The following is a 27221-nucleotide window of genomic DNA, read 5'->3' as shown; positions in this document are numbered from 1 at the left end:
AAATCAACGTGGCAAACCAAGCTGAGGTGCGGAACCCCGGGATTCTATTTTGGTGCCTGGCCAGCTTGGCAGGGACGGATGGCCAAGAAAACCAGCACCTCGCAGTCTAAGGACCACATTGGCTTGGTAATTAGGGCGTATGAATCCGCGGTGTTAGTAGCGATCCTTGCACCACGAGGCCGTGGGTAACGGCTGCTAAGCGACCGGGTAAATGACAGCCTTAATTGCGTGGTCTAGAACGCTCACCGCGGAGAGGCAGGATCCAGCTTTGGTATTGCCGCTTATTGATTACCACTCTCCCCAGACCGAAAACGGCAGTGAAAGGGCGAGTTCCGTTGCTAGCCTTATGCATTCTTGGTATTAGTTGCTAACTATATCGCAGGACCCCTGGCAGCCTCGCTCCCACCAAACGGCCCCGGAAATGGGGAATATGCTGAGCAAAATGCCGTTCGTACGAATACTCTGTTCCGTGCGCGGGCTGGTCATGGAGTCTGCTCCTACGACAAAAAGGTACGGTACCTACCAGCAACAAAGGTGTCCAATATGCAGTGGTCTTGGCGCTTATTCCCTTCTTCCTCTCCGTCCTATTTTTATCCTTTCTTCCTCTTCTCCTCTGATCTCGTCGTGTAGTTCGGACATGTCATGCACGCTGAGAAAGCTGTCTAGATAACCGGGAAAAACCGTCTCGACACGCTGGCGGCCTGCGGTCGCCGGTAATGTTAAAGGCTACTTTACTAGCCACTACTGCTAATACGGACGCTACAGAAACGCTGTGTGATCCGGCGTCAAAGCATATTTCCGCGTCCCGGTCATCATCTCTCGAGCAGCGCCAGATCCTTTGACCAAGTTATCTCGGACGTTGCGTCAGAGTTATACTTCGCCTTCACCAACAGATCCCCCAACGTGTGATGCACCAGTCCAATCTGAGGGTCGAAATTAACCTCTCCGGTGTGCTCAACTTCGACAAGCCCGCGAGAAAGGTGTATAAGGTCATCTAGAACGGGAATATCTTCCAGGTCGCTTCCACTCAGCGCGAAGCGCCATCGTACTAGCTTCGCGGGCCGGAAGAACGGGATGGGAGCTTGAAGCTTCCCATCGACGGCGCTGAGCAAACGGAGGGTAAAGCGTAAAAAGTCCAAGGTAGGCCCATGGGCTGAGCCGGAAAGTTTGCGGATAATACGACTGTAAACCCGGTACAGGGTCAACAAGTTTGCCTCATCCCTGGCAACCACGTAGTTTTTCTTCACCTCCGCCAAAGCCGTTCGGACCTCCTTTGGGCTGTCCCACGCCGAGATCAACCGCCAGGCCAGTTTGACAATGAGGAATCTGCATTCCGTCAGCAGCCGCCAGTTCCCAACTTCAGAATCGCCAACTTACACGCCTCCACACGACTCCCAGATGACGCGCTTGATCCCGTTCCTGGCTTTCGCCTTCTGGCACATAATAGGCAGCAGAGCATTCATTTCTCTGTCCAGAAACAGTTCGACATCCTCCTTGGCAGCTCGAATCTCCATTACTATGTTGGACTCGAAGACCAATTTGCCGGGAAGCTCCCTCGGGGTTACTAAGACGTTCGCTTTAAAGATCCGTTGGAGCCGGGCAATCCATGACGCAACATCTGCAGTGGCATCCGCCTCACGGTCTTCCTCTAGCATGTTGATGCGATTATGGAGTTCCAGTCCATCCAAGATCAAGAAGATCCTACCGGGGATCAAGAGGCTGCAGGCAAATCCGACACAATCCGCGATATATCTCTTCTTGATGTAGAATGGGCCTTGACATGCAATCAGTGCCGCGTCGCCTGCGAACCGCACAATGAGAGCGGCGAATAGCTGGCCTACAAGTTGTGCCGTGAAAGAGACATCCGCCGTTCCTTGAGAAAGATAACGATGGACATCGTGTATGCATGCAATGGTTATTTTTGGGTTAGTTTCCGCGCGAGCTGCAAGGCTATTGACCACGAGGGATGCCATCACGGACTTTCCCGCGCCTGGGACGCCGGGGCAGATGAGCACTCGTCCCGCGGTCTCCATCCATGTCTGGACCTTCGGCGAGTTCAAGAACCACCGGCCCGACCCATCCTGTACGTGGCGGGTAAGGTAACGGTGATAGTCCGAATCTTGCGGAGAGTGTAAGTGATCGCCGATGTCGATCCACGAATCCGCGTGGCGTACCTCGCTGTCCAATAGCAAACGGAACGAAAAGTTTCCTTCCAGCTCTTTCTCCATAACCAGTCCTCTTCGTTTAACCGTCTTGCCGGTGACTACGTCAGTTGTGTTTGAGGAGGACGATTGAGCGAACGAGAGATCAAGAACCGCGCGGAGCCGCTCAAACGGGTTCACATGCTTACGATTCGTACTCTCCACCCTACCGACCGCGGTGTGTGCGTCCAAGTGCATCTCAGTAGCATTACCCTCCACATCTCCATGCCGCTCGCTTGTATGGGCATCGGCGACTGTGTGGGTAGCTTTGGCCTTCCCTTTCCAAGGCTCCAAGTTACCGCGGCCCGCAGCGTTCGTACTGGGGGTTTCGAACTCGCGTTCCTGTGTTTTATCGTCTCCAGGGTGTGTGACCTCTTCAACGGTGGGTGTCACAGGTTAGAGGGATTTCCGACATGGGGAGGACTGATCAAAAACTTACCGAGTACCTGGGGTGTATTTCCTAGTAGGTTGGTGTTGCCATTTACACCTGCCCGGGCTGACTCCGCCTGGGTCCTCGGCTGTGCTTGGTACAATACTTGCTTCGCAAGGTCAGCTGCCATGGCAGCAGCATATCTTTCCCAAGTTTGGTGTGCGTCTGGGCTGTGAGCATCTACATAGGAACAAATGCCCCGGATGGCCAGAGAGGGGAGTTGATCCATGACCCTGTAGGTTCCGGAGTCGAAGCACAAAGTATCGTCCCCTGGGTGTTGGGTTATAGAGTTACGAAATTGGCCGTCTCTACACCGGACATCACCGCTCGCGATGGTGCCGCAACGGATAGCTGGAGGGGACCTATGTTCCCGGAGGACGGCACCAGCCCTGTCGCAATGGGGACACTGGGAATGCTCGATGCTATCCTGCGGGCCATGCTCAATGTGCGGCGTGTCAACGGCGAATACGATGTCTTCCGGAACTTCACTCCCCTGGCGCGTCAGCATATCAGCCACGGCTGGGCTTGGTAGACTGGGTCCATGAAGTTTGGTTTGCGGTTTGCGATCATGAGCCCCGAGCAGATTCGTCAGCGCGGTTAGCAGCAGAGTCGACGGATTGTTCGGAGTATAGCTTGTTTGGCACAACCCATTCTGACTGGACATGCCAAGGTTGTACGTCCGGACTCTATTGCCGACCACCACGTCGCCGAGTTGAACACGCTTAGGCACGCCACCGGCAACGCCGACAATCAAGCAAAACCTGATAGAGGGGAACGTCGACAACATTGACGCCGTCAAAGCGGCCGCTACATGACCGCCTTCCAAGCCGGCTGGCAGGCAGTAGATGACGACATTGAGTTTCCCGATGGAGCCGAGAGTGTATGTGTTAGTGTCGTTCGGCGGTTTGGGCAGGACGGCATGCGTCTGATCCAGCATCTTGGCTGCCCAGAATCTCTCCAACGGACTCATGCAGAGCCAGGCTGCAGTGTAGTCGCTGTGAGAAAGCGTCGGGAGGTCCATGGTGACGGCGAAGTCCTAATCACAGCTGAATGTCCTGCTAGCTTGGCGCCGGACGAGGGCTGGTATTTTGTTGCGATACTGGTTGGAGAGCGGGATTGGAACACTCGGATGGCGGGCGCACTGAATCGCCGAGATTGAAAAAAAAAAAATGCTGAAGTGTCTCGAATACTAGCGATGCATCTGGCGTTGATGAAGTCAAGCACTTGGGAAAATTCTGCTTGCGTGTGAGAGATGGTTAGGTTTTAGGGGTGATTGAAGCTAGCGACCAAACTGACAAAAGCACCGGCACAATGGAGCGATGTCACTGCTCTCAGTTGTTGGGAAAGCAAGAAGGGCGTCACGGTTAACAAGAGACCGGTCGGGCAGGAGCAGCAAATGAAGCCGCGTCACCACGCTGGGTTTCTGGGAAAGCACGAAGGATGTTGCGGTTAACGGGGAGAGAGCAGGCCTGGTGGAAGAATGTTGTCGGAGACTCCGGTGGCCATTTCCATGGCCCTCTACGGTGGTTGGCATGAACAGCGCACGGGAACCACGTCGGACGCCATGAGGTAGGTCCTTACTTTCTTTTTCGGGCTGTAGCTAACTGTGCAGGGACAATGGTCATGTCAATGCGTGAAGAACAGTTGAAAAAGACAGCAAACACGATAGGGCAAGGATGGAAGACAAATGAAGTACCACGAAGACTCCGACGACAGCACGGCACAGAAGAGAAGACAGGAAGCTACGAACTAGCATATACATATTGATCATCTATTTTTATATACGGGATTAGTACCACAAGTGCCACGTCAAAGCAAGGTAATTCATGCCTTGGAAAGGGTTTTTTTTTTTTTTTTTTTTTTTTTTTTCCAGATCCATTCCTCAGCATACCACACACGCATTCGTGATTATCCATCTATGGCTTTGCGACCTGCTCCTTGCGGAAGCACTTGAGGAAACCAAGCGGGATGATTAATTGGAAAAGCAGGCACACCCAGAAAAACGGGCTGGCGGCGCCTGGCATGATACCCTGAGAGAAATCTGGGAATGTCGTGTGCGGCGAGAGAGCGTTGGGGCTTGTAGCACGCGCCAGCATGGTGAAGACGCTGCCCACAATCTGCGCCCAGATCAAGACGGTCAGCACGTGCTGTCTGGTGAGGGTCGCCAGCAGCAGCATGCCAAGGCCCACGCCCTGGATGTTGTCCAGAAGGCCTAGCCACAGCCAGAGACAGCGCGACAGGATGGCCGAGCCGACGGGACCGCCCGCCCAGGGGAGATACCAGCCGATGCCGCTGGTGCCCCAGAATTCCTGTGCCCAGCGGGGCGCACAGAGGCCGATAGCAAAGATGGGAAGCAGCCACGTGTGTTCATCCGAGAAGTGCGAAAACCCGTACAGGACAATGGCCCAAAGCCCGACGTAGAACCCCAGCGCCAGCAGGACGATGCCCCAGCCCGGGACATGCTACGTATTGAAGAGGAACTGCCAACTGCGACCATAGGGAGCGGACAGCCAGTAATTCTGCAGAATAATCATGACGAAAAACCATGGCACCACCTTCGACGGTAAAGCGAGATGTAAAAGCCGGGAATGGTGGCCGGGGATTGGCGGTAGAAGTCGGGCAGTCCAACGTAGAGAACGACGCCGATCCCCCAGAATACCACAGTGAGAGGAACACCAACCACAATAGCCTGTGGAACCTTGGACGTCCCAACAAATACCGTGGCGGTCGGGTCTGTGTCGGCCACGATCGAACCCCAATACCAGAGACCGATGCTGTAGACCTGCGCGAAGCCAGACACTACTAATGCACGCGTAATCCATTGTTTCGTGGGAGCGCCCCCTATCGGGAACCGGTTAGCACCGCACCGATCTGATGCAGGGAAATATAAGTTGTTATCCTACCTTCATCGCCAAAGTTCAAGGCAAACGACAGCGCGCCGCTGCTCGCGCCTACTGCGTAGAAGCAGGTCGCCGCGGCTTCGATGCGGTTGGTCACACGCCAGTCAGGGATGAACGGTGCAATGCCAATCAGGAGGAAGGCCAGCCCGAAAAAGCACCACGGCGCCGAAAGAGCGTAGACGGACTTGAAATTCCGTTCCATTCCCCACCACAGAAACGATGTCGCTATGTAGGTTGCGGCAACCATGTACAGTTTCTCTGGTGTCTGGCTGGTCTCGCCGGTCAGGAGAACGATTTGGTATGAGCTAACGGAAATGATCTGGCCGAGTGCCAGCAGGAACGAATAGACTGGCCAGTCACCGATGCGGATAGACAGAAACCTAAGAGGCGCGGTCGTTAGAACAAAGCGAACTGTAGATGGCCGTTTTCTGGACTCACTTCTTCAAGCCCGTGGGTGCTTGGTATGCGTCGCCTAGCAAGAACTCGTCGCCTACGACGCCGCCGGGGGGTGGCGACGTCTCAAACACTGACCGCGCTAGGCTACTCGGCGTCATACTGCGATGGCGTTGACGTCCCCGGCTTACCACAGACTCATTCCTCCCTTGACCGTTTCTCGACGCTGGTCGGCTGTTTGCAGGAGTAACCATTCGAGATTCCCTGTGCCGGCCGAGTTTTGCGTCGCGGTATCTAGAGAACCATTCTTTCTCGCTCTTCCTCAAGAATACCTCGATACAGAGATCGCCGGCCGAATTCTCGGCGCTCAGGCCATCCAACATCTCTTCAAATATGGCAGAGTACTCGCCCTGCGAATCATTGAAGAACTGATCGACTTGCTGCAATTTCAAGTCATGCCTGTCGCCGACGACGTCGGGAAGGCTGAGTAGACTGCTGTTACGATGGTTCGGTGAGAACGCGGGACGGGGGATGCCTAGCCCAAGATCGGAAGCTAGACCAGGTGAGGGCATGCCGTCCTTTTGCGCGCGAATGGCAAAGCTGTCAACGCTGACGGTGCTTTCCCGTGCCGTAGAGTTTCCGTATATACTCCCTCCGTTAGAACTCGTAAACGAAGCCCGAGGGGAGTTTGATCTTGTCCTTCCAGCCCACGGAGTCGATGGAGTCGGTAGGTCGGGCGTCGCCAACGCCCTTGGTATTGGCGTGGCGGCAGGGGATGGCGATAGAAGGTTGAAGTCGGGTCCGGGGCTGACGACTGAGAGGGGACTCTGTTCGACGTCGGTTCCCGTGCTGCTCCGGGAGGATGGCCGGGTCACATCCGGGCTAAGGCGTGGGCTCAGAGAGTCAAGCTTCTTCTTCTTCTTTTCTTTCTGGTGGATGCGGATTGACTCATTATAAAGCCCGTCCAATTGCTTGACCCATTGTGCAACGGGGAAGCGCTGCCTTGCACTCCAAGCTCGCATCAGGGCTCGTTTCGCCGCTCTGTTCAGGTACGTAGTATCAGATTAGCACCGCTCAAGGGGTTACGTAAGGGTCGGTAAACTCACTTGCACTCGAGAGCCGAGATAATCGCTTGCCTGAGTTGTTGCAGAAGATGCGACGGGGTCATCGACTCGACTGTGTACCAAAAACCCGGCATTTGGCCGAGGCCTCCGACGCGCGCACCAACACCCAGAGCGCCCTTCCTTCCGAACTCCACCGCGACTAAGCCAAAGGGTTCGTCACGCGAAGGGATTAGGGCGAATTCCGCTCCGCTAAAGATATAGGGCGGGAGTTGTGTGAACTCGGGCTTGCTGAAAACCCTCTTTGGATATCTCTCCATTAGCTTCTCGAGCTTCAGCGCCGCGAACCGACCGTACAAGTCGATGACCGGGCCGACGCAGATGAGTTGAGTCTTGGGATACTTCTCCAGTATGCTTGGGGAAGATGTCGGCTATGAGGTCGACGCCCTTTTGCAGACTCCAGCGGCCGACAAAAACGAACAATTCTGCTGTATGATCAACTTCCAGGCCGGCCCACTCTTGCGCCTGGCGCCGAAGATCGGCTCTCTTCTCTTCGAAGCTCTGGTCTACCTCAATGCCTTTGGATTGCTTTGAGACGCCCTGGCTGGGGTCCCACTCGGCCGTATCGGACGGGTCGGGATTCGGGAGCTGGCCAATATTCTTTAAGCTCCAGAAGATGGGGTACCGGGCAAGGGAACGGCCACCGTACTTTCTTGATACGCCGACGGCTCCAAAGCCACGCTGGTGGACACGAAGGTAACTCGCAGCAGCGTGGAGCAGGTTGAACACGGAGCCATACTGTATGTAGTCCTTGACGACATCTGGGGGCAGGTTGAAGACGTCGCAGACCTCCTTCTGCTCCTCCGGCGTCCGCAGAGGCCACATGCCCTGGAACTCGGCGTTGTGTAGAGAAAGACAACAGGGTACGGTCTGCGGCAATAGGTATAGTGGGGCAGCGGCGCCATGGTAATCATTAATGTGGTATATATCGACCGGGAATCGACGGATCGTTTCGGCAATACAGCTGTTCCAGGCTGCATACAAGATGGCGCTCTCGATGTCATCCATACGGGCGATGTAAGGATCTGCTTTTGTCTGCTTGCGGAAGATGGGTGCATCGAGGATAACATAAGTGATGTTCTTGGAAGTGTAGTAGAAGACATTAATCTCGTACGGCTGGCCCATGACGTTGACGAACATTGGTTCCGCTGCTTCCATGCGATCCATCTGATACTCGACGTCGCCGACTGCAGGTACAACCCAGATCAAGTTGACATGCGAGAGTGCAGACCCCATCAGCTGGGCCATAACACCCAAGCCTCCAATCTTGATCTTGATGCCGAGATCATCGATGTTGTACTCCATGGTTGCAATCAGCACCGTCCGCCGGCCACTAGTGCCGCCAACAGGGGCGGGAGCGTTGCTAGGCGGCAGCGTGGATGAGATAGCGTTCATCTCGACGCCTTTTGAAAAGGGTGACTTTAAGTCAAGTTTTGAGAGGTTACCGGACCCAAGAGGAAGCCATCCTTTGGTGGTAAATCCGGACTTGTTGATCTTAACCCGGTAGAAGCTACGAACGTAGATCCGCCCAGCCAAGGCGGCAAGCAAGACAGGGAGGATGGCGAGGAGAGTGAACAACAGAATCTGGACGCCGACATGCCCGGAGGGAACGTAGTCGAATCTCCACGTAGCGTCGTTGTAGGAGAGCGCCGGCATTGGCGGCGGCGTTGTGATGTTGACAACGTTCTTGGCCAGGCTGCTGGGAGGAAGGCGATCCACAATACCATCGGAGTCAATATCCCCAAAGATAAAGCCGACATCTGGCTGATTGTCCGGATTGATGCCCCAAATGTTGAGTTGGAAGTTCACCGGCCATTCATGCATGTAGTGGAGCGTCCAGGTATGGTGGTAGACAAGATCCATCGAGCCGGGCAGCCCGGCGTCATACCCCCACTTGTTGTACGGGCCATGTATTTTTATGTGAGGAAAGCCGCATTCAAAAGAGACATCATTGCTGTCGCAACTCTGAATGAAGGCCGAGGAACCCAAAGGCTTGCTGAAATACTGGACCATCAAATGCTTTCCAGGCCACTCCTGTAGCGGGGTCCCGGACCAAGCCTGCTCGGTGATGGGATCCTTGGTGCCCTCTCCCTTGTACGGATTCCATGAGCTCCAGGTTGATCCCCAATTGGTGCTGTATCGCCATTGTGTAGCCCCGGGGGCGCTGTGCTTGACGTACATAGATTCGCCCTCCAAGACGAGGAGATTGCGCGAGTAATTGCCCGTAGTAGGGAAGACAACAGGGTTGTCAGGCTTGCCAAAGCGGAGCAAGAAATGATCGGTCACGTTTGTCCAAACCCTGTCCGCCGACCAGGCGTTGGCAACTGTGATCTTCACGATTCCGTCCGGGACATTCCGCAAGCTGGTAGTGAGCTTCCAAGCGGACTGAATCGCTCCCGTGTACGGTATCTTCTCTCTTGGTGTGAACCTGCTACAAACAGGCGTGTCAAACTCGACACCGGTGCCGTTGGTCTCGCTATTTGTAATGACCACGGCTGACAGGGCATCTGTGACCGAACCGCAGTCCATTGGAACGTTGAACTCAAGACCGATGTCGATTCTACCACCGGCATTTGTTGAGTCGATGGGTCGATCGTGGCCGGGCTCAAACTTAGTGATCATGGGCGCTGGCTTTACCCACAGCTCAGGTTGGACGTAGGCGCGGAATTCGTACGGCTCCATTGTGATTTTGCTAAGACAGCCAGCGCTCTTGCCCCCGGTGAATCCATTAGGTCTTGTCGAGGACTCGAGCCGGATCGGCTTGTCGTCGCCAAGCAGATTTCTGACCTCGGAACCGGCATCGAAGGGCGAGATGAACGCCGTTGATTGATTTCCGCAATCGAATTCGTACGTCACGCGGTCTGGGCGGTTGTGGTAAACCAGCCAAACTGGGGTATCCGGCTCATCCTGCACACCCGCGAACATGCCACGGGCAACGCTCCAGATGCCAAATTCCGTCTCCTGCGAGCTCCCGTTGACCAAACGAAATGTAGTTTGTTTGGCGAGAGTTTCGAGCAGCCAGCCGTGCTCTAGCACCGGCAACGCGTCGTGGAGGGCGAACATGTGGCGGAAGATGTTACGCAGCGGTGCCGAAGGATCACGGTGATCCCAAGCAACGGTTTCGTCGTGGCAACACTCACGTCCTTTCGTAATATGCCAGCCGATGTATTGGTCGACCGTGAGACCAAAACAGCCGTGAGTCTTCCACGCTGGGGAAGGGGCAAAGGCCTGACGACCGTAGACGTAGTTTGACGCCGTACCATCCAGAGCGTAGAGAGCCTGCTCCTCTCCGTAATACACCAAAGGCGCCCCGGGCAAGAGGAGGGTCGTGATGAAGTAGGCAAGGAGCATGCGCTCGACGCCTTGCTCAATGGCAGGCCAGCGGAAGACATCCTGGTTGGTTGCACCGTACAAGTGGCGGGGGTCAAACTCATTTGTGTAAGCGTTGTGGAAGTCGTTGGTGAGAACCATGCGATTCCAGGTCTCGGCCCAATCTAGAGGTAAATCGTGCCCTGCTTCCAGATTGCCGCTCAGGCCGAGGAAGCGCGTCATGAAACGGTATATTGAGTAGTGAAAGGCACCGGCGTCAAGCGCGCTGTTGCCAGGCTCGCGGATGAATGACCCAGAGTCAGCCGAGGTTGTAGTCAGAGTCATCGCGTCGGCCAAGGTCAAGGCATTAGCCATGCGTGGCTCCCGTCCACGGCCTAGATAAATAGACCCAAGCGTGTTGCCGCTAGTGATCTCGCCGAAGACGACAAAATTGGTCTTGTTGAAGCGGCCGGCGCATTTCCGCATGGCAGAGCTAAAGGATGCCTGTGCGTCAACCGTGACCTGAACAGCCTTGTCGATACGGAAGCCGTCGATATCCAGGACGGCGATAGCCATGCACGAGAAGTGCTCGATGCGAGCAGCCACGGAGGGTTCCCAGTCGCGGAGACGATCTTGTACCGAGGCAAACTTTGCGAGCTGACGTTGCCAGTCGGGAAAGACACCGAAAGCCTCAATATCACCGTATTGATCAAAGTCGCTATCATAGCAGCCCACGAGCCCCTCCGGCTCGAGCGTTGTACCATCCTCGTTCCAGAACTGGGGGTAGTCGCAGGTCGCGTTGTACTCGTTACCGATGTCGAAGTCGAGGTAGCGCCTCGATGTCTTCCACAGTACCTTGTGTTCCGCAACGTGGAATGGCGTGCTCTCGTTGAGATAGCCTTCGAACCCAATCAAGTCGCTCATCCTGTACAATGATAGTCAGACATCTGCCTCCTAAGCCGAGGGGCAGGTTCCGCCTTACGTCGCCATGGTGTTGTCCAACACCACCCACATGCCGCGGCGGTGAATCTCATCGATAACCTCCTGCCAAAGTTTGATGGTGCCGAAGTGTTTGTCGAGAAGGGTGAGATCAACGGGCTAAATATGTCAGTTCGGCACTTCCCACGGGCAGGGCAGGGACTTGAACGCACCGAGTATGAGTCGGCTCCCCATGGCAGGTTGATGAACGGAGACCCCGCGATATAGAGACCCTATTTTGCCGTCAGGACAGTGAAATCTCGGGTTGTCGACTGGTGATGTTGAGGATGTACCTTGATGCCCATGCCAGCAATGTAGTCCAACGAATCCCTCAGACCTTCGAGATCGCCGCCGAACCGGAGCTGGGTGCTCATCATGTCGGTCTCGTAGATTGTGCCATTGATATCATCGTTTTGTGGGTCGCCGTTTACAAAGCGGTCCAGGAAGATTGTGTAGAAGGGAAATCTCCAATTCTTTGGAGACTCGGCGTACTGGAAGCCATCCGGCCGCTGGCCCCAGTAGTCGAGAGGGTTCTTGGCCGTCCGGTTGCTATTGAGGTTGTAGTCAACCTCACTCGCATCAAATCTCAAGCCGGAAACGAGTGTTGTTGTTGCTACAAGGATGGTAATAAGGAGTGGACCAAAATGGAACGAGAGCCGAGTCATCGTCACGGTCGCTCACCTCTCATGGGAGCGACGCAGGATGGCAAACGAGAGACAAGAGAACGGGAGAAACAACAAGGAGGACACCACTCCAAGATCAAGGCGCACCAGCGAGAGACAACGAGCGACATGAAGTTGGAAAGGAAAAATGATGTGCTGATCTGGGCGGGAAAGGAGCTTCAAGAGCAACCCCTTGTTTGTCAAACAACCCCACGACGGCCACTTGTTTGAGATCCCAGTTCCATCTCGGGACGGGGGCATGGATAAGCAGCGTCGATGTTGAAAGGACTTTGGGGCACAGCCATCTATCGTGCCTTGCTATCCACCGCTCGGAGCGTGGATATAACCCAGTCGACCGATCCCACTAACGCGAGATATTCTGCGGCTCGCCTATCCATTCTCCACCGTCCTTTCCACCTCTCCCGGTATGCCCCTTAAATAATGTCATCCTCATCGAAGTCCACTCCCATCGAAGCAACGGCATGTACTGTACCGAGATCACAACGAGGGGGCAGGATTGGGTGGTCAGCGTGTGGGTGATGCCGCTTTCTCAGAGGCATGCCGTCAACTGCGTGCCTGTGCGTCCAGAGTCGTCGTCCCTAGCAGTTGAAGCGAGAGTGGGCGCCAAGACTGCAGTCCAGGCCTACACGGCTCGAATCATGTCGTTGCAAAACCTGCGTCTGTGGAGCATCCCATCTCTCCCTTCGCCATCAGGAGCACAACGCATTATCATTCCCTCAGGAAGCCAGGATCCCCCTCGTCCCGCAGTCGTCTCGATACGAGACTCGGCTTGCATGGGCTCCAGACTTGTGGTACATGTACATCCCATCGAACAACAATCGACCCACACCATCGGCCGGCTTCCAAAGCCGAGAGATCTTTGCACGTGCCGCACCGCCGGGCCCGGATCGGCATTGTTTGGTCGGCCTTTCCACGTCCAAGTCGTTTGCGTGTGTGGCAACAGCTAAAACCATTCCGAGCGCGGCTGTTCAAGCGATTCGTTATCGATGCCGAATGGGTTATTGCGGGGTGTGTCGCCTCGTGGTGAAGTTGCCTTGGTTTGCTTTCCTGCTGCTGCCCCGAACCCCACCATACGCTTTTTTTGCTCGCAGCAGCCCCACCATGCCAGGCCCATGTTGCAGCGACGCCCCTGCTCTTGCATCCGCGTCAGGTGGCGCTTCCCGGGCCAGTCTTGTGCTGTGGCGCTCGGGAAATCAACAACCTCACTCGCTCTCCATGGGTGACAGCCCACGGATCGAACCCGCGTGTGGTGAAGAATGAGTGGTAGGAAAAATGCATGCTCCACCGGCCTACCGCAAAATCTCCCCGACGAGGGGCTCCTGGCCTTTTCTTCACATTTCCCCCCCTGATAATCACAACACCGCAAGCCCTCCGTATCTTGTCTCGGCAAATCAGGGTCACAAGCACGACTCAGTTTTCGGGCATCCCGGGAGCAACATGGCCTCCACACCTGGGAAGACGTCCAAAACAGTGATTTCGTATTTCCCTGGACCATGGAGAAAATGTCGGATCTTAGGGCACCCTTCCAAGCGGGTTCGGATAGCCCTCGGCTACGGCCAACTGTTGCCCGTTGGATCGAATATCGGTATGCTTCATCTTCCTCAGCCTCTCGCAGAACCACGTTCCCGTCCGTCTGCCCAACGGCGTCTGTACTCTCGTTCAACAAAATAGAACCGCCCAGGCGCTTCGTTACACTCGTTTTGTTCCTGCTGGTGCTTCTGTATCAAATTCTGCTACGAGTTGGTGAGACGAAGAAGATCGTTACGTGAGTATCCGGCGCAGGTCACTCGTTAAACAAGATACCGGCGCTTTCGAACGTGCCGTTCACATTAATATTCAAGCATCCCGGCTACGGGATACCGTGCTTGCGGTTCTCCCGTTGCATCACTCGAGCACAGCTGAAATAAGAGGTCCCGTGGCGTTGTCAGCTCTACCGACGCGCCACCATGCGATCTTCGATCATCAACGTAACCGCCGCGGCAGCCCTGGCCTTCTCGGGGTTGTCTTTCGCGGCTGATACCGCCGAGTGGAAGTCTCGATCCATCTACCAGGTCATGATCGATCGTTACGCACGCACAGATGGTTCCACGACGGCGGAATGCGAGATGCACCTGTTCTGCGGTGGCACATGGAAGGGTCTCAGGAACAAGCTTGACTATATCCAGGGTGAGTAGCTGCCGTGTCATTCCTTTGGTCTCTGCTTGTGGGCCAACACTCCATGCAGATATGGGCTTTACCGCCGTCCAGATCAGCCCTATCGTCAAGAACATCGACGACCATACCGCGGTTGGCGATGCATACCACGGGTACTGGTCGTTGGACAATTACGCCCTCAATGACCGTTTCGGTACCAAGGACGAGTTCAAGGACCTCGTAGCCGAGCTGCACAAGCGCGATATCCTGCTCATGGTTGACGTCGTCGTCAACAACATGGTTCAAGCTTTCGATAACGTCGTCCCTCCCAAGATTGACTACTCCAAGTTCAACCCATTCGACGACGAAAAGTACTTTCATCCGTACTGTAACGTCACCCAGTGGGAGAACTCCACCGCTTACCAAAACTGCTGGCTTTACCCTTACGGCGTCGTCCTCGCAGACTTGAAGACAGAATCCCCGGCTGTTGTGGAAGAGTTGAGCAAGTGGGTCAAGGACCTCGTGGCCAACTACTCGATTGACGGTCTCCGTATCGACGCCGCTAAGCATGTTAACGACGAGTTCCTCCCCGCATTTGTGGAGGCGGCTGGTGTGTTCGCCTTTGGCGAAGTTCTATCGGGCTTGACCGAAGATATGTGCCGGTACCAGACCCTCGGGCTGCTTCCGGGCATGCCGAACTACTTGGAGTACTACCCACTGAACGAGGCGTTCAACGGTGGATCGCTTGTGGACGTCGCCAAGATGCACAATGAAGCCGCAACGGGCTGCAATGACACGGCTCTGCTCGGAAGCTTCATCGAGAACCACGACATGCCTCGGTTCGCCAACCGGAATGATGATCTGGCGCTGGCTAAGAACGCCATGACGTACATTCTCCTGAACGACGGCATTCCCACAGGTAAGCCACATCCTTCGAACTTTGTTACTGGGCCACGGATCGGAAGACCAACCTCTAAATTCCCTGTACAGTCTACCAGGGCCAAGAGCAGCACTTCGACGGCAACCATACGCCTTTTAACCGAGAACCCCTCTGGAGCTCCGGCTACGATAAGAAGGCCCCGCTCTATGTTCTGGCGTCGTCGTTGAACAAGGTCCGCAACAACGCCATCAAGCTCTCCCCCGAATACCTTTTGACGCCGTCTGAGACACTTTGGGCCGATGTCAACCACCTCTGCCTGAAGAAGGGCCCTTACGGCAGCCAGGTCGTCTGGTGCATCAACAACAAGAGCAGCAACGGTGATAGCTACGAAGTCAGCATCGGTGGTTTCCAACCGAATGACAAGGTTATCGAAGTGTTGGGTTGCAGGTCCAACACAGCCGATGCCGCGGGCAATGTGACCATGTACATGGGCCAGGGCGAGCCGAAGGTGTACGTCCCGGCCGATGCGCTCGAGGGCACCGACATTTGTAGCGAGACCACCAAAGACGCACCAAGTAATGGTGCCACTACCTTGGGAGTTACCGGCAGGCTACTCACGGCTGTTGCGGTTGGGTGGGCTGCGGTGCTCGTTGCATAAGGCAGATTACGAACGGTACTAGTTCATTGTGCTCTGGGTCGAGGTATAGTAAATTGTGAGCATCCAGTTCTCCCGGTCGTTTCTCATTATGTGTATATTTCTACGAGGGCCCGCCTCACGCTATACCATTCTTTCTTGGAGTTTCTGTAACGTGTGTGGCCAGCATATGATCAGTCTTTCTAGCCTAGTGCTGATGCAATCCTCTCCTCCAGTAGCAATGGATCCATACCTAGCCATTCGGTGCTAGCGGCCGCTCCATCCGTGAAGTCTTTAAGACCTTTTCAATCCCAGCCCCCGTAAGGCATAGAAATCAAAGTTTTTGGAAGAAAAATAATCAACCCCACCATCATCCCGGTACAGTACATCTTCCTCTCAATGACCCTCTCCTTCCACGACGGTTTTTGCATGGAGCCTTGCCAGCCACGACTTGGACGTAGCAATCCTAATCTTCTTGCCCCAAATCATAAAAACGATCGTCATGAGATTGTTCGCCATCAAGATGGGTACAAAGGCCCCGGCGATAATGGTCGCGTAGCCGTGTTTGGTGATCCAGTTCAGCAGGTACCCGCTGAAGCCGAAACTGATGGCCTGCTTGCCCAAGTTCATGATGATCAACATCTCGGACAGGTTGGCGTTGTACGAGTCCACCGCGTACGCCAGGGTGAGCGTGAAGAAGAAGTAGCCGGCCCACTGCGTCATGGCGATGGCGATGAAGTAGGTCACCCAGTGCAGGTTCCGTTCGGCCGCCATCCCAAACAGGATCTGGCCGGCCGGCGCGATCAGAATGGCCGGGATGAGGACGCCCAGCCGCATCTCTGCTTCGCGGATGCCGTTGTTGCGCTTGGTTAGGCGGGCCGCGAAGATGTCGCTTGCCGGGACGAACGGGAGAGCAAGGCCGAAGCCCAAAAAGGTGCTCAGGGCGTGTAGGCCGGCGTTGGTCTGCGGCCAATTGTAGGGCGGCTCGACGATCTTGAGAGGGAACACAAAGTTGAAGGAGAAGCCGCTGAGGCCGATGAAGATGCCGTAGGTCGTGATGACCCAGAAGGTGGAGGGCACTAAAAGGTAGGAGAATGCGCGGATCGGCATCATGACGAGGGAGGCGGAGTGGTCGACGGGTCCCCAAAGCGCGAGCTGTTGGAGGAAAGACTTCCGTAGGGGGTAGTTGGCCGGGGAGTCCAGCTCGCGTTCGTGTTCGGAGACGGCAGGCTCTTCGGTCTTGGTGGTGGCGCCAGTGTTGTCGTTGATTTCGGTGCCGTCCCCCGTCGAGGGGGGGGCTGATAAGGGTTTACGGAAGTACATCGATTCTTCGACGAAGAAAAAGGCAAGGATAAAAAGGGCACCAGCAAAGGCGAATTGTACGTAAAAGAACAAAACCCACGAGTATCCGCCGGCAAGCATAAAACCCGAAAACAGGGGGCCCGTAGCCCCTAAACAGAGTGCGACTGTATACCAGCCCAATTTCTTCCCGCGCTCGTGGAGAAAGAAGATATCATTGACTAACTGCACGGGGAGCGCCTCGCAGGCGCCCGAGGCAAAGGCGTGCACGATTCGGGCGCCCATGAGGGCCGAGAAAGTCTTGGCCTGCGAAGCCCCAATGATGCCAGCAGCATAGACAAGGATGGAAATGACCATGACTGGACGGCGGCCATATTTGCGGTACAGGGGGATCAGGATGATGTTTCCGAACCCGAAGATTAGGTTGGGGTAGTTGACCAGGCCGGCCGCCGTGTTGGGGTCAACGTTGAACTCGACAGACCAGAGGCCGATGTAGTTGGACGGGCCGAGGAGTGCCGTGATGGCGAGGAACGAATATAAACAACAACAGAACATGATCATGTGCTTTTTAAACTTGGACCATTGTAGCGGGTCGTTGGGGTCGGCTGATGGGACTGGAAAGAGGGCCTGGCCGTAATGCGTCTCCTCACCCTCCCGAGCTTGAAGGTTGACAGTACCCGGCACGTCTTCCTCGCGGGCACGGCTAGATGTTCGTGGTTAACGACGGTATCTTGGTCCGCGAGGGCGGACTTTCAAACCTGTGGACGTCGTGCCTGATGGCCATCTTGACCGTTGAAGCTGGGATGCGTCTGGTATTGATGCTCAAGGATACTATTTTACTGAGTGATATGGAAAATACAGCCGCTAACCGGACGGTGGCAACGAGGCGTTGATGAGAGCATATTAAGCCAAACAGTCCACGATATGACGCCCCGGCGTAGCGTCGTAGTAACGGCTCGAGTGGGTGAGGCACAGTATTTATAAGGGTGTCAAGGGAGACGCGGTGAGAGTAGTGGTGCATCCAGGGTCCCAATCCTGGTAATGAGAGAGTACACCTCCCCTTCCCGCATGATCAGGGTGGGTTGGAAGGCATGGCTTTATCTCCATCCTGTACTGTTTGGCACAGACTATCAAGTGGTCCATGGGCCAGTGAACAGTGCAGATACCCTAAGTACCGCGCGTGGCAGACTGCGGTCGAAATTATTCCCCGGGTTAAAATGGAACTCTATTGCAGCTGAGTGGCGGCAAGGCACGGGAACGTTGATTGCCGGGGTCGACGTTCATGGATATCTTCCCCAATTCTGCCCCTCTTTGCTACATACCTAGCTATGGTGAGCCGCCGGACGCTATCGTGATTGGTGTTATTTGACAAGTATTTGTGAGCCGGCAGACGACGATGCAGTGTCACCAGCATCATCAACATTCCGCATCCAGTTTTGACGATCCAGAATGAGACTGCATGGCGAGTGTTCGGACTAGAGGCCGCCGGGAAGCATTCACAGTCCGAGGCTACCGTCGATCCGGTAGATGGCGGCAAAAAGAACCTTGGCTGTAATCTAGGTGCAATAAATTCCATGGTTGATCACGCAGGCGCAGCGCGCCAGAGTCCGGGTGTCGACTTCCGCCAAGCTCACAAGTGCTATACATCACACGTATCATGGTAAATGAGAGGCTGGCGACCTACTGTGAGGAGAGTACAGACCTTTGTGTGGCAGTACGCCCCATGCCGCTGCTGTTCTTGACGGGCCGGGAAATTCATAGCTCCTGGGAAGCACTATCAGAACTGTTCCTGACGTGCTATGAAGTAGAGTAAAAGACTGACGTGAGGCTCACTGCAGCTGACGGTGCAACTCCCAAACGACTATCTCCACAACGATCTGTTCCGAGAGCATTCGGAGAGGACGATTTGGGCTTGGTCCTGGTGGCGTCAATACCACCAAGCACTAATCGATAACCACTCCTGCAGGTAAGAAGCCACACTGTCCATCAAGTTCCCAACCAGATCTGGACCCGTTCCGAAAGCTCGGGTAGCAACCGGTAAGCTCAGAGTGCCAGTCGATGCTGGCTTGTCTCACCCCTCTCTGTGCCACCCCAAAGTGCGACCAATGACGCTTCGGGAGCTACTAGAAACGCCGAGCTTTGCTGGCAGATGTGTCGGATGCCAAGCAGCGGGTACCATGGCTCATGAGCAACGTGGATTCTATGTAGTTCGGGCAAGAATGTCGAGGAGTCCGCTCTCAAACACATTGGGCTACCAGGGGACGATTTGCCTCGGCAGCGCGCAAGAGGAGGAAGCTAACTAGACTGGATGGTCGACTTGAATCGTTCGTCCGGCGGTATGTGGGTTGGTCTGTACCCCGGGCCTTGGCATGGTAGCAACGCTACCCTGATGCGTCGTCACACCCTCCGCAAGCCGTATACTTGTTTCATTATGCGAAGTTGCGAGGTTGAGTAAGTAGCCGCTTTTGCGTGGCTTACAGCAGCAATCGTTCACTAGCACATTGCATCTACGCCGGGTGAGACGGTCGCAGACAGTTGACCAGGCCGGACCAAACTTCAATTACGGCTTGGCTACTTCGGATCGATGCCTGCACTTGGGTTATCTCTCCAATGGCATCAGGTAAAGCCTGCTGGGTCCGGGTCGCGATGCCGTCTGCTTGCTGTCCCCTGGGTCGACCAGCAGCTTGATGCTTGAGGCTTGAGGCTTCTTTGCGGCAATCGCGGGCAAAATTGCTTCGCCTTTGCGTTTAACACACATTATACCTGTCGCAGCAGGGGGGATGTTACCCGATGTTTGTGTCGAAAGGACCGATGGCCACCGTGACTTGGACGTGTCAGGCCACTTTGCTGAGGTGGCAAGCTTGTGAAAGTGCCCCGAAATGGACTAAGCAGGGGGTGATGCTGGGGGTTTGCGGGGTATGGTGTGACCCTAACCCTAGTTTCCCTCCCAAAACGGTAATGTCCAACCACCGCATGCGGGGAGGTCGCGCCACGAATGGCACGAAAACGGTGCTACAGTACAGTACAGATCCGAGGCAACAGTATCCTTAGCGCGCGATGGCCCGGAATCCCACAGCTTGCCAGGCATCATGGTGCGAACCCATGATTTGCCAATGGCAAGCAAATCGCTCTCAGGGTAAACATTCAGCACCTAACTTTGGTCGTTCGCTCCTTTGAGCAGTCGGGCCAACGTCCGTGGCTGACGGTTCCGTATCCCAGGTGCTCGACAATCCTACGGTTCCCGTTAGGTCCGAACAACTCGATAGCCGAACGGTCCTTTCCAGCTCCCGCCCCTCGCTCCCAACCGAGAAACAATGGCCTCGATCACAACCCAACCTCCGCAAGAGGGTGACACCAGCACTGACAAGAAGCCGGTCATCATTGTCGGCGCCGGTCTTGCCGGCCTTGTCGCAGCCTTCGAGTTGTCGCAACGGAACGTGCCGACGCTTCTGCTTGATCAGGAGAATGCAGCCAATCTCGGCGGCCAGGCTTTCTGGTCGTTAGGTGGCCTCTTCTGCGTCAACTCGGCCGAGCAACGGCGGATGGGCATCAAGGACTCGCGCGAGCTGGCCATGCGAGACTGGTTCGGATCTGCCCGGTTCGACCGAGACAAGGAGGACTACTGGCCGCGGAAGTGGGCAGAGGCTTTTGTCAACTTTGCGACTGACGAGATGGAGAGCTACGTCAAGGCCCGCGGCCTGGGCTTTCTCATGAACGTCGGCTGGGCCGAGCGCGGTGACGGACGAGCTGATGGCCACGGCAACTCGGTTCCCAGGTTCCACGTCACTTGGGGTACTGGGCCCGAGGTGGTCCGTGTCTTTGCTGAACCCGTCAAGGAAGCTGAGAAAAGGGGCATTGTCGAGTTCAAGTTCCGTCACATGGTGGATAAGGTGCTGGTTGACGAGGCAACGGGACGTGCCATTGGTGTCAAGGGACGGGTGTTAGAGCCGGACGAGTCATCCAGGGGAGTCAAGTCATCGAGAACTGTGATCGACGGGTTTGAGATCTACGGGTCCGCCGTACTAGTCTCGTCTGGAGGCATCGGTGGTAACGTCGAGAAGGTCAAGGCATGCTGGCCTGTCGACCGGCTCGGTCCAAGTATTCCCAAGAATTTCGTCATCGGTGTGCCTGCGCATGTCGACGGCCGCATGATCGATATCACAGAGGCTGCCGGCGGAAACATCATCAACCGCGACAGGATGTGGCACTACACCGAGGGTCTTGCCAATTGGAACCCTATTTGGCCTGGCCATGGCATCCGAGTTCTTCCGGCTCCCTCCTCGCTCTGGCTCGACGCCACGGGGAAACGGCTGCCGCCATTCCTGTTCCCCGGCTGCGACACACTTGCCACACTCAAGTACATTTGCAGCACGGGTTACGACTACACGTGGTTCATCACCGACCAGAGCATCGTTGCCCGAGAGTTTGCGCTGTCGGGCTCGGAGCAGAACCCGGACGTCACGAACAAGAGCATCTGGCAGCTCCTTACGCAGCGCATCTTCAGCTCGAAAGGAACAGTGCCTGTACAAAACTTTGTCAAGCACGGCGTAGACTTTGTCGTCAAAGACAATCTCGAGGACTTGGTGGCCGGCATGAACGAACTGGCGGCTAAAGCTGGGGGCGTACAGCTCGAATACTGCAAGATCAAGGAAGTCGTCGAGACGCGTGACGGCCAGTTCGAGAACACGTACTCGAAAGACGCGCAGGCGATGCTCATCCACAGCGCGCGCACGTACTGGCCAGACCGGCGCAGCCGCATCGCACCACCGCACCGGCTGCTGGACACGGCCAAGCATGGCCCGCTGATTGCCGTGCGCATGAACCTCCTTACGCGCAAGACTCTGGGCGGGATCGAGACAAACCTCAACAGCAACGTCATGCGGGCCGACGGCACGCCGTTCCCCGGTTTGTATGCAGCGGGAGAAGCGGCCGGATTCGGAGGCGGTGGTGTGCACGGCTACAGTTCTCTCGAGGGCACCTTTTTGGGCGGGTGCATCTTCTCTGGCCGCGCCGCGGGTCGGGCGATGGCCGACGAAGTGCTGGGAATGGGAGGCGCCAGGTAAACTGAATGGCACCCGCGCACCCTTCAAAAGACCGCATGCGGAGGGCTGATAAGTCAAGGATTGCGCTGGCTACCCCATGGCAGAGAACGCTCACCACTTGTTCTATTAACTTTACTCTTGCTCTTGACAAATGCACGGGCGCTTAGGCGCTCCATGGAATATCGCATTATCTACTCCTCGGCAGCATATGATCAAACACTTTGCCCGGGTTCATGATCCATTTTGGGTCCACAACCCCCTTCAGCTGCCTCATCAAACCGATGGTTTCAGGGCCCAACTCGTCTATGAGGCAATCCTTCTTCCCAATGCCAATGGCATGTTCCCCAGATACCGTTCCCTCCATCTCTAGGGCTTTGCCCATTATCCTGTGCACGCACTTGGACACAGCCGCTGCTTGCTCGGCGTCGCGCGGGTCGTACATCATGGCCACGTGGAAGTTTCCGTCGCCGACGTGGCCGATGACACTGGCGAAAATGCCCAGCTTGCTGCACTCCGTCTTTGACCACTCGATGATCTCGGCCAGGCGGGACACGGGCACAGCCACGTCGGTCGACCACATCTCGGTCCCTGGGGGCCGGATGCTGGTCATGGTGAAGAGTGATTCCTTGCGCGCTGCCCAGAGATCGTGCTCCTCCTGCTTGGAGCGCGCAAAGTGAAGCGCCTTGTGGCCTTGGCTGTGGTGCGACTGGATGATGTCGGAGCAGCGCCGGATGTCGCTCTTGATGCTGTCGGTCGTGCCCGAGAACTTGAGGAAGAGGGTGGGCTGCTCGGCCCATTTGCGCCGGCGGACTGCGGCGCTGCCGTGCACGTTAAGGATTTTCATCTGCTGCTCGTCCATGATCTCGAGGGCAGCGAGTTGGATGCCGGAGCGGATTAGCGAGGTTGCAGCGCCGGCTGCATCGCGGATACTGGGAAAGGACACCACGGCTACGCTCGTGTCTTGCGGGATAGGGGCGAGTTTGAGAGTTATCTCTGTTATCATGCCTAGGGTGCCCTCGGCGCCGACGAAGAGTGAGGTGAGATTGTAGCCGGCTGAGGTCTTGCGAGGTCGACGGCGTGTTTTGATAACTCTGCCGTCGGCCAGCACGACCGTGAGATTGAGCACCCAGTCCTTCATGGTGCCGTACCGGAAGGCGTTGGTACCGGAGCAGTTTGTTGAAACCATGCCACCGACGGTGGCTGTGGGGGAGGGGTCCATAGGCGCAAACAGGCCGCTGTTGGCGATCTGGCTGTTTAGGTCGACCCAGTTGACTCCTGGCTGCACCACAATATCCATATCATCCGGATGGAAAGCGATGATCTTGTCCATGTAGCAAAAGTCAACGCAGATGCCCGAGTGGGGTTGAGAGAAGTTGCCCTCGACGCTGGAGCCGGCGCCGAAGGGCACCATAGGCACGTTTCGTCGGTTACAAATTCGCGCAATAGTGGATACATCCTCAGTTGACCGCGGGTAGGCCACTGCTACCGCACGCTCGGGCGAGTTTGACGTAGACCAGTCCGAGTGTCCGTGATGCTCGAGCACGTCGGCGTCGTAGCTGACTGCGTCTTGGCCGAGGACCCGAGCAATCTCCTCCGCGGCATGCAGCATCTCGGTGCGGTTCGCGTATTCTATTGCCGTTATGGCGCCGTCATTCCACGCTATGTCCGTGTTGGTCCCCCTGCCGAGAAGCATGCCGGCGCTGAAGCCGACGAGGCCCATCGCCCCGGCAGCAGCAGCGGCAACCACAATCGTACTCCGGCGCGCATCTCCGCCAACCCGGAAAGGACCGGTTCCGGAAGAACTACGACTCGTTGGCCTTCCGTGGTGTTGTGAGTACCGCCGACAAGCGACCAACTGTGTCCGACCACGGGAGAGCCATTCCCGTGAGAAACTCGCCACGAGATTCCGTCCGGCCATTTCCGCACCCGTCCTAGGGTCCACTCGGTCTCTGAATCTCGACAGACCCCTCTCCTTTGGATAGCGTAAATTTAATCCCGAGTCCGCTTCAGTGATGATGAAACGTTGCATCGATACATTCTAGGTGTGTGTTCGGGATAATGAAGGATCAAATGTGCAAGCATGATTTTGTGCAGTATAATTATACCTTACTCCGTACCATGGAACAGTGTCCCAAACCCGGTCTGGCCGAGGGTTCCCGGCCGGCATTTCCAACGGCTTGTGTTGCCAAGGTAGCGTAGCTAAGGTACCTAAACGAGTGACACCGAGTTACGTAGCGCCCATCATCTTGCCGAGCATCCGATCCACCGAGGAATTGTTCCACTTTAGAATTCAACGGCGACTCGGCGTGTCCAGAAGTCAAGACCGTGAATACCCTCTCATCAGTTAGCAACCTGGTAGCTGGCTATCAAGTATCTTGCCTCGATTAAACATCTGTACAGCCGGAGGCAAATCAACCCAACAAACATCTATCAGGGATGCGTTCATCATTGATTACACAACTCGAGTTAAACAGATAATTATGTGTCCCATAATTATCCGTGGTATTGATTCGCTAGGCAACTACTCTAAAGCCCTCTGGTTTACCCAGCCATGAGATGAACAACCCCAACGCCGACGCTATGAACCGAGAAAACATGAACGACAGTGCCAGACCGTCACTATCAGTACCCAAACGGCGTCAGTCCAGCTCTAAACGGCCGCTGCAGGGTTTTCACCCGCCCATCATCCACCTTCCAGACGCCTTTTGTCTTCTCATGCTGCAGCTGCCAACCGAGGCCTTCAGACAACTTATGAAAGACCTCGTGAGCTTCGCCTCCCCCTGACCGAAACAGCAGCGGCTCCCACGCCTTTCCCCTTGCCGCTTCGCTAGCCCGCATCTGCCTCTGCGCTTGCTCAATCTTGGTCTTCTCGTCCACCACCATCCGCATATCGCCAACCGTCAAGCCATGCAGCACGCCGCGCCACGCGTTGCGCGATTCCCATGGATCTTGCTCCTCGACCGGAGGGATATCCATTGGCAAGGGCTCATTTTCAGGAGCATCCACTCTGTAGCTCTCCAACACGTCCCCGGTGCTCGAATCCTTGACCGTCCATCCCTCACTCCAGACCCCTTCGACCTGATAGATACTCTTCTTCTTGGGATCATCGCGCCTGTAGATCTTCCCCTGGAACGAATTCCGGTTCCCCCTGATCATCCCCTCGCCCCAGAACCGCAACTCGGTCACGAAACCGGAGCTCGACACAATGAAGTACTTCCCGTCAATCTCAGGGTACATACATCCTGACATGAAGCCCCTGACCTTGACATCGGGTAGCGGAATGAGGTGATCCTCTTCGTAGCGGTCAACGTGCAGGGTGGCGTGGCCAACCTGCCGGATATTGACATTGCCGTTGAAGGTCATCTCGACGCGAGCATAGCCATCGGCACGGACACCGTGCTCGCGATCCACGACGTGCATTGCCGTGATAGGTGGGTGGTGGGAAACCTGCTCTGCGACGAGCTCTGTCTTGGATTTGTGGATCTCGTCGGTCCACGAGGCGAGGAATAGCTCGCCGAGAAATGCATTGAGGGGTTTGCGGATGGAGGAGGCGGTCTTGGTGGTGCTAGATGTGGTGGAGGGGTCCGGGACGCCGACATACAGCTGGCTGCGCAGCGCGATGAGGAACCAGCGGAGGACGAGCAGGCTGCGCTTCTCAGGGCAGGGTTCGTGGGCGGGCGCGGAAAAGACGCATGGACGCTGCGCCCAGCAATGGCCTACTTCGACCACTGAAGAGGGGGCCAGGAGGGAGGGGGGCCCAGTGACGTTGGCGAGGTCGCCTTTTACTGTGGCTAGGAACTGGAGAGGACATGTCAGCATTTGTTGGTATGCACGGTACGTAAGGTTGAGATAATGTGGGGTGGTGGCATACCTTGACCAGCTCGCGCAGGCGAGAAGAAAGGGTTTTGCTGTCCATTGCTGAAAAGGAAAAAAGTGGAATCTCGTGAATTAATTAACTTACCGCTAATTAATAAACAAGATCAAAACAACTGATTGCAACGACAATGACAATAGAAAAAGAACTATGAACGAGCATTATGATGGAGAACAAGAAGCACCCCGGAGTATTGGAAGACGGAATTATAAACCAGACAGCTCAAAGCACCATGTATCCAACAAAGCTCCCGACTCATCGTTACCCGCCGAGCTTTGTTTCACCTTTGTCTCAACCCCCAAGTACTGTGTGGTTAAGGCGAAGGCGAAGGCGAGGGCGATGGCGTGGGACGGGGCTACACACAAAAACGCCCGTTCCAAAATACATCAAATATACTTAGCTCGCATGTTCAACTTCCAGGTCCCGCCGTCGTCTTCTATCGAGCATGAGGTCTAAGGAACTGCTGGCGTGCGCGCGGTCGAAGCCTAGGCAATCGCGGCTGTTTTGCTGCGTGGCGGGGGCGGCCTCGGGGGAACTTGACCCTTGCCGCATGACGCTAACGGCCTAAACGAGACCGGGAACCGCCCCTTGTACAGTAGTCCGGAAGAGCAACGGCTGTACTGCGGATTGCCCGAACCTTAACTGTCCTATGGGGCTAAGGGGCTATGGGGCAATGGGACCCCAAGACGAGTCATGCGCGAGATTCACCCGTCCTCCTACTGCCCCGGCTTGTTTGCCTCCCGTCATCCCAAGCGCTTTTGGCTTAGGGCGCCAATTGCAAATGATCTACGTGCGGCGGGCGCCAACGCGGAACGGGCGGCCAAGACATTGGGCTCGCGAGCTACGGACGTACAGTACGTGATGAGGAGCCGGATGTGGAGAGCACAAGGCAGAACTATTCCCGTCGGCATTTCTATCAGTTCAGTAGGCCCATCCCAAGGCGCCAAGCGCCAGCCTAACCACTTGCTACCTTCGAGCTGCTGCTTCTTCTAGTCGGCTGCATCTGCACCAAGCAGAATGACTCCCAATCGAGGCAGGTTCGCAGGCGGGATCATGCATCCCTAGCCAAAGCAACAGGCGCTAAAGTCCAGAGTGAGCGGCTTCTCCGAACGTGGCCATGCTCACTGTATGGATTGCATAGAAGCTAAAGAGACCATAGCCCATGGGATCTCGGGAGCTTTGCTTTTTTGGCCCGCTCATGTTCCGGCAGTTCTACGAAGAGGCCGGAACGGAGCCTCAGCAACTGATTATGTGGGCACATCCTTCTCCATAGCCCTCGCTCCAGGGGTCACCAACAGCATGGAAAGGTGACATTGAGATCAGCCAACAGTTCTATCAAAATGT

The 27221-nt window shown here is 55.8% G+C and overlaps 7 protein-coding genes across 7 annotated transcripts; 2 read left to right on the top strand and 5 right to left on the bottom strand.

The window, feature by feature from the left end:
- Window positions 1–812: 812 nt before the first annotated feature.
- MFIFM68171_08494 (uncharacterized protein) lies at window positions 813–3652 on the bottom strand (the record flags this gene model as incomplete). Its single annotated transcript, XM_071063914.1, has 3 exons — window positions 813–1326; window positions 1378–2575; window positions 2641–3652. 3 exons carry the CDS (start codon window positions 3650–3652, stop codon window positions 813–815), a joined length of 2724 nt encoding a protein of 907 aa, XP_070920015.1.
- An 895-nt stretch (window positions 3653–4547) lies between these two features.
- Window positions 4548–11997, bottom strand: MFIFM68171_08493 (alpha-1,3-glucan synthase; the record flags this gene model as incomplete). The annotated part of the gene is made up of 9 exons (XM_071063913.1): window positions 4548–5093; window positions 5312–5472; window positions 5535–5911; window positions 5970–6965; window positions 7031–7399; window positions 7467–11279; window positions 11337–11452; window positions 11506–11565; window positions 11626–11997. The coding sequence occupies 9 exons, from the start codon at window positions 11995–11997 to the stop codon at window positions 4548–4550; spliced, it is 6810 nt and encodes a 2269-aa protein (XP_070920014.1).
- A 1964-nt stretch (window positions 11998–13961) lies between these two features.
- Window positions 13962–15686, top strand: MFIFM68171_08492 (alpha-amylase; the record flags this gene model as incomplete). Its single annotated transcript, XM_071063912.1, has 3 exons — window positions 13962–14181; window positions 14240–15067; window positions 15139–15686. The coding sequence occupies 3 exons, from the start codon at window positions 13962–13964 to the stop codon at window positions 15684–15686; spliced, it is 1596 nt and encodes a 531-aa protein (XP_070920013.1).
- A 372-nt stretch (window positions 15687–16058) lies between these two features.
- MFIFM68171_08491 (Major facilitator superfamily (MFS) profile domain-containing protein) lies at window positions 16059–17745 on the bottom strand (the record flags this gene model as incomplete). Its single annotated transcript, XM_071063911.1, has 2 exons — window positions 16059–17664; window positions 17720–17745. 2 exons carry the CDS (start codon window positions 17743–17745, stop codon window positions 16059–16061), a joined length of 1632 nt encoding a protein of 543 aa, XP_070920012.1.
- A 2530-nt stretch (window positions 17746–20275) lies between these two features.
- On the top strand, window positions 20276–22024 carry MFIFM68171_08490 (Putative 3-ketosteroid-delta-1-dehydrogenase; the record flags this gene model as incomplete). Its single annotated transcript, XM_071063910.1, has 1 exon — window positions 20276–22024. The coding sequence occupies one exon, from the start codon at window positions 20276–20278 to the stop codon at window positions 22022–22024; it is 1749 nt and encodes a 582-aa protein (XP_070920011.1).
- Window positions 22025–22190: 166 nt separating this feature from the next.
- On the bottom strand, window positions 22191–23921 carry MFIFM68171_08489 (D-lactate dehydrogenase (cytochrome); the record flags this gene model as incomplete). The annotated part of the gene is made up of 1 exon (XM_071063909.1): window positions 22191–23921. One exon carries the CDS (start codon window positions 23919–23921, stop codon window positions 22191–22193), a length of 1731 nt encoding a protein of 576 aa, XP_070920010.1.
- Window positions 23922–24625: 704 nt separating this feature from the next.
- Window positions 24626–25919, bottom strand: MFIFM68171_08488 (Oxysterol-binding 4; the record flags this gene model as incomplete). The annotated part of the gene is made up of 2 exons (XM_071063908.1): window positions 24626–25801; window positions 25875–25919. The coding sequence occupies 2 exons, from the start codon at window positions 25917–25919 to the stop codon at window positions 24626–24628; spliced, it is 1221 nt and encodes a 406-aa protein (XP_070920009.1).
- Window positions 25920–27221: the final 1302 nt, after the last annotated feature.

This window comes from Madurella fahalii (assembly GCF_045866475.1).
Source record: "Madurella fahalii IFM 68171 DNA, scaffold_4, whole genome shotgun sequence".
NCBI classification, from domain to species: Eukaryota; Fungi; Ascomycota; class Sordariomycetes; order Sordariales; genus Madurella; species Madurella fahalii.
This window is presented reverse-complemented; position numbering and strand designations above follow the sequence as displayed.